This window comes from Heptranchias perlo, chromosome 2, assembly GCF_035084215.1.
Source record: "Heptranchias perlo isolate sHepPer1 chromosome 2, sHepPer1.hap1, whole genome shotgun sequence".
Taxonomy (NCBI): Eukaryota; Metazoa; Chordata; class Chondrichthyes; order Hexanchiformes; family Hexanchidae; genus Heptranchias; species Heptranchias perlo.
In genome coordinates this window covers 131,190,855-131,204,367 of record NC_090326.1, presented here as the reverse complement: position 1 = coordinate 131,204,367, position 13,513 = coordinate 131,190,855, and the positions used below count along the sequence as shown (strand labels likewise).

General features: G+C 43.3%; 1 protein-coding gene across 1 annotated transcript in view; it reads right to left on the bottom strand.

The window, feature by feature from the left end:
• Positions 1 to 13,513, bottom strand: part of gpr158a (G protein-coupled receptor 158a) — a 529,385-nt gene that overhangs the window by 438,228 nt on the left and 77,644 nt on the right. The window contains exon 2 of the mRNA XM_067999059.1: positions 9,153 to 9,258. Coding sequence (XP_067855160.1) covers positions 9,153 to 9,258 — 106 coding nt within the window. The remainder of the gene's footprint in view (positions 1 to 9,152; positions 9,259 to 13,513) is intronic.

Genomic DNA, 13,513 nt, shown 5'->3' with positions numbered 1-13,513 from the left:
TAATATATAATAAATGTAAAATTGTACTTTGCACAGTGGCATAATCGGCTTAAACGCTGTTCATTGGCTTTAAAGATAATTTGGAAAATCTCACTGATTTAATTCCCTGGTAGCAGCCTAAGAAAGTAACAGGCTTTGCCAAAATCCTAAACAATTTTCATTTTGTTCCATTGGCAGACAACTGTTAGCAGCAATTGAATAGCTGCAGAAGTGGTTAGTCTCATGAGATGGGCACGAACGCACCTCAGATAGTAACTAATTACTCAGTTTGTCCAAATTCCAAGGACCATGTGTCTTGTTATTCAAGAAGGCACAGAATCGCATGAATAATTCACCCCGCAGAACTGCTCTCTGTTAAATGCATTTATTGTATAAGAATCAGATTCGCAGAGGATTATTGAAACAACCCCTTCCCTTCAGAATGCAACGAAAGAATTTGAAAAATAATACAAAATTCCAGCAGTTATTGCTTGGAGTTACACGATCTAGTTTTAGTTTCAAAATATATTAAAAGACATAGGGGCATAATTTCCTCTGTGTATTATTCTTAACAAAAACATAGAGGTGATTAAACATCAGCAAGACCAATAGAAAGCAGTAATAGACTTTTTTACTTTCACCACTAGTCTGAGGCTTTCTCTCACATACAGATGCAAAACAACTCCACCTTTAAAATCAAGCCCATATATATCCTTCAGCTTCATATTAAAAGAATATAATTTTCTGTGTGTGCGTGTTTCTTTTTTGTTATTGATAAGAATCCAGAATGAGAAAGAGCCATTCATCCTATCAGGTCTGCTCCACCCAGAGTCTGGTTTCTTTAGCAACTCAGACTAAAATCTATCTTACCATGTATGTTATTCATCTCTATGTAAGACAATAATATTTTTGCAAAGTCATGATACCGGATGTCCTCCCAGGTCTTTACAATGGTTAACCAGAACTGTGACGTACTGCCTTGCTCTTTGTGTCCAAAGCAAGTTTGTGGCCGACTAACACCCCAGCCCAATAGTTCATCACAGTTTTCAAATATGGGATACAAACAGTGTGAAGGGCATAGAGGGCACAAAATTCTTAAATTGCATTCATCAGAACTTTTTTAGCCAGTACGTAGCAAGCCCAACAAGAGACGGGGCAGTTCTGGATTTAGTTTTTGGAAATAAAGCTGGGCAGGTGGAAGGAGTAAGCAGTGGGAGAACATTTTGGTGGTAGTGATCATAATTCAGTTAGTTTTAGCATAGTTATGGAAAAGGACAAAGATAGAACAGCAATTAAATTTCTCAATTAACTAAGGTAAGAATAAGGTCTATCAGAGAGTGGAGGCGGAAGATGTTGGGACAGTTCTTAATGAATGTCTATCTTCACAAAAGAGAGGGACGATGCAGACATTGTAGTTAAGGAGCAGTGTGAAATATTGGATAGGATAAACTTAGGAAGTATTGAGGGGTTTAGCATCTTTGAAAGTAGATAAATTACCAGGGCCAGATGAAATGTATCCCAGCCTGTTAAAAGAAGCAAAGGAGCAAATAGCAGAGGTGCTGACCATCATTTTCCAATCCTCACTGGCTACAGGCGTGGTGCCGGAGGATTGGAGGACTGCTAACGTTGTACCGTTGTTTAAAAAGGGAGCGAGGGATAGACTGAGTAATTACAGACAAGTCAGTCTAACATCAGTGGTGGGCAAATTATTGGAATCAATTCTGAGGGACAGGATAAACCATCACTTAGAAAGGCACGGAGTAATCAAGGACAGTCAGCATGGATTTGTTCAGGGAAGGTCGTGTCTGACTAACTTGATTGAATTTTCTGAGGAGATAACAAGGTGGGTAGATGAGGGTAGTGCATTTGATGCAGTCTACATGGATTTTAGCAAGGGTTTTGACAAGGTCCCACATGGCAGACTGGTCAAAAAAGTACAAGCCCATGGGATCCAAGGGAAAGTGGCAAGTTGGATCCAAAATTGGCCTCAGTGGCAGGAAGCAAAGGGTAATAATCGACGGGTGTCTTTGTGACTGGAAGGCTGTTTCCAAAGGGGTTCCGCAGGGCTCAGTACGAGGTCCCTTGCTTTTTGTGGTATATATTAATGATTTGTACTTAAATGTAGGGGGCATTATTAAGAAGTTTGCAGATGATACAAAAATTGGCTGTGTGGTTGATAGGGAGGAGGAAAGCTGTAGACTGCAGGAAGATATCAATGGACTGGTCAGGTGGGCAGAAAAGTAGCAAATGAAATTCAATCCAGAGAAATGTAGGTAATGCATTTGGGGAGGGCCAACAAGGCAAGAGAGTACTGAGAGGTATAGAGGAAGTGAGAGACTTGGAGTGCATGTCCACAGATCCCTGAAGGTCGCAGAACAGGTAGATAAGGTGGTTAAGAAGGCAAATGGAATACTTTCCTTTATTAGCCGAGGCACAGAATATAACAGCAGGGAAGTTATGCTGGAACAGTATAAAACTTGAGTACTGTGTACAGTTCTGGTCACCACATTACAGGAAGGATGTAATTGCACTAGAGAGGGTTCAGAAGAGATTTATTAGGATGTTGCAGGACTGGAGAAATTTAGCTGTGAGGAAAGATTGGATGGGCTGGGGTTGTTTTCCTTGGAACAGAGGAGGCTGAGGGGTGACTTGATTAAGGTGTACAAAATTATGAGGGGCTCAGATAGAATGGATAGGAAGGACCTATTTCCCTTAGCAGAGAGGACAATAACAAGGGGGCATAGATTGAAAGTGATTGGTTGAAGTATTCGAGGGGAGCTGAGGAAAAAAAATTTCACCCAGAGGGTGGCAGGTGCCTGGAACTCGCTGCCTGAAAAGGTGATAGAGGCAGAAACCCTCAACACATTTAAAAAGTACCTGGATGTGCACCTGAAGTGCCATAAACTACATGGCTACGAGCCATATGCTGTAAAGTGGGATTAGACTGGGTGGCTCATTTTCGGCGGGTGCGGACACAATGGGCCAAATGGCCTACTTCTGTGCCGTAAATTTTCTATGATTCTATGTTGTTAATATGTCATTTCCTGATCAGCAATGTGGTTGATTCTTAATTGCCCTCTGAAATTGCCTGGCAAGCCACTCAGTTTTAAAATCTCACTAAAAAAAGTCATAATAAGAATAAAACCGGATGGACCACCCAGCATCGGACCACTAGGCACCGGACATGACAATGGCAAACCAAGCCCAGTCGACCCTGCAAAGTCCTCCTCACTAACATCTGGGAACTTATGCCAAAATTGGGAGAGCAGTCCCACAGACTAGTCAAGCAACAGCCTGACATAGCCATACTCACAGAATCATACCTTTCAGCCAACATCTCAGACTCATCCATCACCATCCTGGGTATGTCCTGTCCCACCGGCAGGACAGACCGACCAGAGATGGCGGTACAGTAATATACAGTCAGGAGGGAGTGGCCCTGGGAGTCCGCAACATTGACTCTGGACCCCATGAAATCTCATGGCATCATGGGGAAAGAAACCTCCTGCTGATTACCACCTACCGCCCTCCCTCAGCTAATGACTCAGTCCTCCTCCATGTTGAACACAACTTGGAGGAAGCACTGAGGGTAGCAAGGGCACAGAACGTACTCTGGGTGGGGGACTTCAATGTCCATCACCAAAAGTGGCTCGGCAGCACCACTACTGACCGAGCTGGCCGAGTCCTGAAGGACATAGCTGCTAGACTGGGCCTGCGGCAGGTGGTGAGTGAAACAACATGAGGGAAAAACTTACTTGACCTCTTCCTCACCAATCTACCGACCACAACTGCATCTGTCCATGACAGTATTGGTAGGGGTGACCACGCCCAGTCCTCGTGGAGACAAAGTCCCATCTTCGCACTGAGGATACCATCCAACGTGTTGTGTGGCACTACCACTGTGCTAAATAGGATAGATTCAGATCAGATCTAGCAGCTCAAAACTGGGCATCCATGAGGTGCTGTGGGCCATCAGCAACAGCAGAATTGTATTCCAGCACAATATGTAACCTCATGTCCCGGCATATTCCTCACTCTACCATTACCAATAAGCCAGGGGATCAATTCTGGTTCAATGAGGAGTGTGGAATAGCATGCCAGGAGCAGCACCAGGCATACCTAAAAATGAGATGCCAACCTGGTGAAGCTACAACTCAGGACGATATGCACGCTAAACAGCGGAAGCAACATGCTATAGACAGAGCTAAGCGATTCCACAACCAACGGATCAGATCAAAGCTCTGCAGTCCTGCCACATCCAGTCGTGAATGGTGGTGGACAATTAAACAACTAACGGGAGGAGGAGGCTCTGTAAACATCCCCATCCTCAATGATGGCGGAGTCCAGTACATGAGTGCAAAAGACAAGGTTGAAGCGTTAGCAAACATCTTCAGCCAGAAGTGCCGAGTGGATGATCCATCTCGGCCTCCTCCCGATATCCCCACCAGCACAGAAGCCAGTCTTCAGCCAATTCAATTCACTCCACGTGATATCAAGAAACAGCTGAGTGCACTGGATACAGCAAAGGCGATGGGCCCCGACAACATCCCAGCTGTAGTGCTGAAGACTTGTGCTCCAGAACTAGCTGCGCCTCTAGCCAAGTTGTTCCAGTACAGCTACAACACTGGCATCTACTCGGCAATATGGAAAATTGCCCAGGTATGTCCTGTCCACAAAAAGCAGGACAAATCCAATCTGGCCAATTACCACCCCATCAGTCTGCTCTCAATCATCAGCAAAGTGATGGAACGTGTTGTCGACAGTGCTATCAAGCGGCACTTATTCACCAATAACCTGCTCACCGATGCTCAGTTTGGGTTCTGCCAGGACCACTCGGCTCCAGACCTCATTACAGCCTTGGTCCAAACATGGACAAAAGTGCTGAATTCCAGAGGTGAGGTGAGAGTGACTGCCCTTGACATCAAGGCAACATTTGACCGAGTGTGGCACCAAGGAGCTCTAGTAAAATTGAAGTCAGTGGGAATCAGGGGGAAAACTCTCCAGTGACTGGTGTCATACCTAGCACAAAGGAAGATGGTAGTGGTTGTTGGAGGCCAATCATCTCAGCCCCAGGACATTGCTGCAGGAGTTCCTCAGGGCAGTGTCCTAGGCCCAACCATCTTCAGCTGCTTCATCAATGACCTTCCCTCCATCATAAGGTCAGAAATGGGGATGTTCGCTGATGATTGCACAGTATTCAGTTCCATTCGCAACCCCTCAAATAATGATGCAGTCCGAGCCCGCATGCAGCAAGACATGGACAACATCCAGGCTTGGGCTCATAAGTGGCAAGTAACATTCGTGCCAGACTAGTGCCAGGCAATGACCATCTCCAACAAGAGAGAGTCTAACCACCTCCCCTTGACATTCAACGGCATTACCATCGCCAAATCCCCCACCATCAACATCCTGGGGGTCACCATTGACCAGAAACTTATCTGGACCAGCCATGTAAATACTGTGGCTACAAGAGCAGGTCAGAGGCTGGGTATTCTGCGGTGAGTGACTCACCTCCTGACTCCCCAAAGCCTTTCCACCATCTCCAAGACACAAGTCAGGAGTGTGATGGAATACCCTCCACTTGCCTGGATGAGTGCAGCTCCAACAACACTCAAGAAGCTCGACACCATCCAGGACAAAGCAGCCCGCTTGATTGGCACCCCATCCACCACCCTAAACATTCACTCCCTTCACCAATGGCGCACTGTGGCTGCAGTGTGTACCATCCACAGGATGCACTGCAGCAACTCGCCAAGGCTTCTTCGACAGCACCTCCCAAACCCGTGACCTCTACCACCTAGAAGGACAAGAGCAGCAGGTACATGGGAACACCACCACCTGCATGTTCCCCTCCAAGTCACACACCATCCCGACTTGGAAATATATCGCCGTTCCTTCATCGTCACTGGGTCAAAATCCTGGAACTCCCTTCCTTACAGCACTGTGGGAGAACCGTCACCACACGGACTGCAGCGGTTCAAGAAGGCGGCTCACCACCACCTGCTCAAGGGCAATTAGGGATGGGCAATAAATGCTGGCCTCGCCAGCAATGCCCTCATCCCATGAATGAATAAAAAAAATGTCCTTTCCTAAGTTTGAATTGCGATACTTCGAATAATAGGATCATAGAAAGGTTACAGCAAGGAAGGAGACCATTCGGCCCGTCGAGTCCATGCTGGCTCTATGCAAGAACAATGCAGCTCATCCCACTCCCCCGCCCTATCCACGTGGCCCTGCAAATATTTTCTTTTCAAGTACTTATCCAGTTCCTTTTTAAAGGCCATGATTGAATCTGCCTCCACCATCCCCCTCAGGCAGTGCATTCCAGATCCTAACCACTCACTGTGTAAAAAAAGTTTCTGCTCATGTCACCTTTGGTACTTTTGCCAATCACCTTAAATCTATGTCCTCTGGTTCTTGACCCTTCTGCCAATGGGAAGAGTTTCTATCTATCTACACTGTCTGGACCCTTCATGATTTTGAATACCTCTATCAAATCTCCTCGGAACGTTCTCTGTTCCAAGGAGAACAACCCCAGCTTCTCCAGTCAATCCACGTAACTAAAGTCCCTCATCCCTGGAATCATTCTAGGGAATCTCTTCTGCATCCTCTCTAAGGCCTTCACATCTTTCCTAAAGTGCAGTGCCCAGAACTGGACACAATACTCCAGTTGTGACCGAACCAGTGTTTTATAAAAGAACATTATGACTTCCCTACTTTTGTACTCTATGCCTCTATTTATAAAGCCCAGGATCCTGTATGCTTTTTTAACCACTTTCTGCCCTCCCCTGCCACCTTCAATGATTTGTGCACATATACCTCCAGATCTCTCTGTTCCTGTGCCCCTTTTGGAGTTGTGCCCTTTAGTTTATATTGCCTCTCCTCGTTCTTCCTACCGAAATGTATCACTTCTCATTTTTCCACGTTAAATTTCATCTGCCACGTGTCCGCCCAAGCCTGTCTATATCCTCTTGAAGTCTATCACTATCCTCCTCACTGTTCACTACACTTCCAAGTTTTGTGTCATCTGCAAATTTGGAAATTGTGCCCTGTACACCCAAGTCCAAGTCATTAATATAGAATCAGAAAAGCAGTGGTCCCAGCACCGATCTCTGGGGAACACCACTGTACACCTCCCTCCAGTCCGAAAAACAACCATTCACCACTACTCTCTGTTTCCTGTCACTTAGCCAATTATGTATCCATGTTGCTACTGCCCCCTTTATTCCATGGGCCGCAATCTTGATGATAAGCCTACCGTGCGGCACTTTATCAAACGCCTTTTGAAAGTCCATATGCACCACATCAACTACATTGCCCTCACCTACCCTCTCTGTTACTGCATCAAAAAACTCTATCAGGTTAGTTAAACATGATTTGCCTTTAATATATCCGTGCTGGCTTACCCTAATCAATCCACACTTATCCAAATGACTGTTAATTCTGTCCCAGATTATCGTTTCTAAAAGTTTCCCCATCACTGAGGTTAAACTGACTATAGTTGCTGGGTTTATCCTTACACCCTTTATTGAACAAGGGTGTAACATTTGCAATACTCCAGTCCTCTGGCACCACCCTGTATCTACGGATGTTTGGAAGATTATGGCCAGTACTTCCTCAATTTCCACCCTTACTTCCCTCAGCAACGTAGGATGCATCTCATCCGGACCAGGTGACCTTATCTACTTTAAGTACAGCTAGCCTTTCTAGTACTTCTTCTTTATCAATTTTTAGCCCATCCAGTATCTCAACTATTTCTTCCTTTACTGACACTCTGGCAGCATCTTCTTCCTTGGTAAAGATAGATGCGAAGTACTCATTTAGTACCTCAGCCATCCCCTCTGCCTCCATGAGTAGATCTCCTTTTTGGTCCCTAATATGGTCCTTAATATGGTCACTAATCGGCCCCACCCCTCCTCTTACTACCCGTTTACTGTTTACATGCCTGTAGAAGACTTTGGAAAATGATTGCAGATTCCATAGCTGAATGAACAAATATTGTCATGTATACTTGTTCAGTGGCAATTTTGGGTATAAAAGGGGCACTAATACAATTGTATTATAATTGGCTAGTCTTTTCTCCTACTTGCTGATAGATTGGTGAGGCATAAAGTTATCGGAAGAAAAACAGTGCATACCCACTATTTTGATTTCCATCCATCAAAACCAATGAAAAACGGCATTAACCCTTGATTCTAAAAAGAAGGAAATATGTCAAGAAGCAGGTGTGGAAAAGGTTTTTTTTAATCTGAATAAATTGTGATGGGAAGAAGGCAAAATATTTGTGAGAGTCCAGAATCTGTGTCACTCCTCATTTCTCCCTCACTGCCTTATTCTTTTTGGGACTTTTTCAGTGATCATTTCTCGCAGACTTTTTTGTTTCTTTTTATTTTCCAGTTATGCATCACAGCCACATTAGGAAGCAGCTCTGGGCATTTGGAGTCCAAAAAACTGCATCATGTCGGGCTTCATTTTACATATGTTACTCGTATAAACAAAAGCCACATCCTAAGGTCGGTTGTGTCAATCTGTTTCAGTTCTACTCTGGGAAATATCTGAGACAGACATTCAAATTGTTTATGGCCACCTCAGGTTCACAGTTCATAGCAATGAGAAAGCTCAGCCTGTACCTCATCTCTCTAAATTCCAAGATGGCAAATCTGATGCTAAGTCCCATCAGAAGCAACTGATTAACGTTGCCACTACCTACACTTGCCATCTGATGCCCAGTGAAATCTCCAACAGTAATGGCATAATGTCATTTATAATACAGGGCCAACCACAATGGTGCTCTTGCCATCGGAGGCAACCTTTTAGTGTAAGGAGGGGCATCACTATTTCCCATGCCCTATTAATAAGCAGAATGGCCATGACTGGACACTGTACTCCATATGTGATATCATAGGTGCTTTATAGATCATCAATAACATTTCATTGGACTTGTGAGGGAAGTCTGCATCTTCATGCATGTTTTTAAGTGCTCTAAATAGAAAATAACAACAAGTATACGTTTGATGTATAAAAGTTCTACCAAAAGAGCAACAATAAAGTATGTGATTTGTAATCCAGACTTTTTTCAGTGGACATTGTACATCCAAAAAACTCCACAACTATGCAAATAATTCCTGTACCCATCAGGCATATAAATCCCATTTCAATGAGTTTGGCTTTACCTTTGTGCTGTTGAGCCTGCATTTGTGTGTTCCTCCAAACCATCCTTCAGTTGAACACTGGTCAATGTCCACATTCTGCAGATTAATGTCAACTCTAACGACACCCCTGGAAGAAAAATAAAACTATTAGTCATCACAAGTAGATGGGGAGAGTTACCGGTTATCTCATAACTAACCAACCAGGATGAATGCAGTTAGTGTCCCGAGTCAGTGCACAGAAAGATGTAATTAATTCAACCATTCTCCAGTGGATAATTTTCGCCTCCTGTAAAGGATTTATAGTGTTAATCTGATGCCTTAACGGATGCCACTAATATCATATTTCTTTAAGATTTTCCTGTGCATATATAACTACTATGCCACAGTGCTACAGTATAGTGGAGCTGCAACATGAAATGGTAAGAGGTGGTCAATGCTTACAAATTCCCCACAAAGTGGGGCCGATTTTAACATTTAGTTCAAAACAGGTGGTCAGGGAGTGGAACGCACCCATTGCTGTTGCTGCCGTGGGGCCTGAGCCATCTTCAGACCCAGGACTCATTTGCATGGATCCAGGGAGCTGTGTGTGTGAAACCGACACTCCAATGTGGAGCTCACCAGCTGAGGAGGGTGAAGCAATTCCAGGGGGCCGGGGGTCTGTGCTGGCAGTGGGCCAGAGTATCTTTGTGGGACTAGGAGGAGCAATGTTGTCTCATCTGGCCCCGCAAAAATAAAAGACGAAAATGGTTTTAGGCCATTTTTTGAATAGCCTCCAGTGGTCCCTTTAAGGATCACTGGTTAGGCAGCTCAACATCGCTACAAATGGGGGGTGGCATGCGTGCGACACATGGTCTGCTCATTTGTACCTCAAAATTACAACTGGGGGTTCTGTGTACGTCATAGGACCCCGATTTGCATATTAGAAGTGACCTCCTGTCTGAAAGAGACGAGCATTCTGGCTGCCCATCCAAAGACCTCTACCAAGATGGTGGCAGTAAGCGCACCAGCACTTGGTAAGTGACCCAACGCCATTTTCAGGCCGTTACCATCCATTTATGCCAGGCGGCTGCAATTAAAATCGGTCCCACTGAGTGGCGACCAGCCATTTACCTACAGAGAAGGAGGGGAGAAACTGCAAGGAAGTTACCTAGGAACCTCCAGTGCACATCAAGAGGGGCAGCCGAGGAGTGATAGATGGTGTGTGATACTTAATGCTAAGTTCTGGTTTATACAGTGGGGAAGAGTCATAGAATAAAATCCCAAACTCATTCCATTTATGTGTAAAATTTTCCTGACACATTTGTAATTTTGCTAGTAATGGACTATGAGGGTTTTCCAATCACAAAAATAGATTCTTTGTCCCAACAGCTCACTGTGTCCTCTATAATTAATTTAATACAAAAACAGTTTGTTGGTAATTCATTACAACTGTGATTTAAATTCAATTCAGCCCCCTCAGAACTAGCATTCCATCAGGCAGACCCGGCACTTGTAAATTATTTGGTCTGCTTCATTTAGATATAAACCAAAACTACTCAAGAGGAAACCAGGGAATACAAATCTGTGAGTAAGAGGCATGAAATAATTCCCAAACACTGAGAGTTTTGCAGATTACAGATCCCTCTCTGTCACGTGGGATAAATTGTATATCAGATGACTTAATGCTGCATGCATAAACTCAACACTTTATGCACCAACCAGAGGTATAAACTAGGGATTCGAAACTAGTAATGCATCAGTAATCAGTCAGTAATGGTTAATTATACTGCTCATCTCTTAAGTATGTAAGTCCAATAAATCCTATCTAATACACACTGAGATTAGTAACATTTCTCACAAATGAAATCCTTAATAATTAATTGCCATTAGTTGTATGAAATTCTGCTAAGAAATGTAGGCAGTCTTCCAGTGGTTGACTAGAAAAATAACTTGGTGATTTCGTCCCAAGTCACAAATCCAATAAACCTTCAGTTTCTGTGTCATAAAGTTGATATACCGTTCAGTCCTATGTAACATGGCATCTCCAAATGAAAGTACAGCACCGTACTGATAAGAAAAAGAACCGAAAGAATTTACAACTGTGTTTATAATAAGAACAATAATACATAGATCACAGGAGATTTACTGCAGTAATACTATTGTGGTGTTCAGATGACAGCCATGGCTGATGTTTTCACCTGAATCCTTGGAATTCACATAGAGCCATCTGTTATCTTCCAGAATGTAGGCTGAATAGTTTATTTAATACTGTATGTCATGCGGTCATGTATAGCTTCACATTCATTGTCACTGTGAGTTCTTTCACCCAACTGATGTAAACGCACATTTTGAAATTTAAAAAAAAACTTTTAAAAATCTATATTTACCACACGTTAACGATTAGAAATGATACAATTAAGACTAATTCAATCTCCAGACTCTGATAAGGATGATAAGATGTTCTTACTTTGCTCTTGTGATTTATAACAATAACAAAGCTATTAGGTCTGAATTGTAGCCTTGTATCTCACTGCTGCCTATAGAATCACAGAAAGAGACCATTCGGCCCATCGAGCCTCTGCAGGCTCTCTGCAAGAGCAATCCAGCTAGTCCCATTCCCCTGCCCTTTCCCCATAGCACTGCAATTTTTTTCCCTTCAAGTACTTATCCTGTTCCCCTTTGAAGGACATGATTGAATTTGCCTCCACCACCCCCTCGGGCAGTGCATTTTGATCATAACCACTCACTGTGTAAAACAGTTTTTTCTCATGTTGCCTTTGGTTCTTTTGCCAATCACCTTAAATCTATGTCCTCTGGTTCTTGACCCTTCCGCCAATGGGAACAGTTTCTCCCTATCTACTCTGTCTAGACCCTTCATGATTTTGAACACCTCTATCAAATCTCCTCTCAACCTTCTCTGCTCTAAGGAGAATAACACCAGTTTCTCCAGTCTATCCACAAAACTGAAGTCCTTCATCCCTGGAACCATTCTAGTAAATCTTTTCTGCACCCTTTCTAAGGCCTTCACATTTTTCCTAAAGTGTGGTGCCCAGAATTGGACATAGTACTCTAGTTGTGGCCAAACCAGTGTTTCATAAAGGTTCATCATAACTTCCTTCCTTTGTACTCTATGCCTCTATTTATAAAGCCCAGGATCCCGTATGCCTTTTTAACCGCTCTCTCAACCTGCCCTACCATCTTCAACAATTTGTGCACATATACCCCCAGGTCTCTCTGTTCCTGCACCCCATTTAGAATTGTACCCTTTAGTTTATATTTCCTCTCCTCGTTCTTCCTACCAAAATGTATCACTTCGCACTTCTCTGCGTTAAATTTCATCTGCCATGTGTCCGCCCATTCCACCAGCCTGTCTATATCCTCTTGAAGTCTATCACTATCCTCCTCACTGTTCACTACACTTCCTGCTTTTGTGTCATCTGCAAATTTTGCAATTGTGCTCTGTACACCCAGCCTATTTTACTCTTCTATCTGTATTTTCTGTGTCTATGCCACGAGGTCATAAATACAGACAATTCTTGTTCATGAAGACTTTCTCTGATGAAATTGCTTACTGTTCTCTGTGCTGAACATTGTATCAAAGTCTTTTGTATTTTAGTATATGTCTACTGTAGTTCAACAACATTATTTCTTCAAAAAGAAACCTTACCAAAAATAGAATGTGACTTCTTATATATCCACAAAATGAGAGATTTTTTGAGTAACCACCCTTCCTTTGTTCATCAAAGGCAAAAAATTACTGGGACAAGTACGTACTATCTGCACCTCAGCCAGTCAGCCATCATAACTAAACTGGTAATAGATATCACAAGATATTACAGTGTACCCTCTGCCAACTCATGCTATCTGCCCATCAACACTCTTCCATTCAGATCTTCTCATTAACAGACCTCCATCTCAGCTTTGGCTTTCTATGTAGCATTTTCCCAGCTGGAACCTTTTGAAAATACTGATCTTCAGTGCATGTGTCTTGTCCATTGCAATTTTTTGACATAATTGGTCACTATTGTTCTTCTCATTAATTGAGCATTGGTCACGTTGTAGTAGCTTCAACTCAATTACACTTTTAGTAAAGAACAATTCAGCTTTTTATGAATTAATCGTGACTGTTTATTTGACGCCATTTCTACAGTATCCCGAAGAGGCAGACGGGAACAGATACAAATGGAAGTAAGCACTTCTAATCCTATAATATTTTAAGTACTGCATGCAAGAGCAGAAATAATTTCTTTGTATGCCTTTAAGGTAGTTGTTGCACTGAGCCAATTACGTAAGGTGGCAAATACAGTCCCCACTGTTTATATCAGGCAAGTTGGTGTTAACACGGTTTGCCCGCTCCATGAGGCGGATGGTAAAATAAATAACGCTTCGCAAATATTAACCTG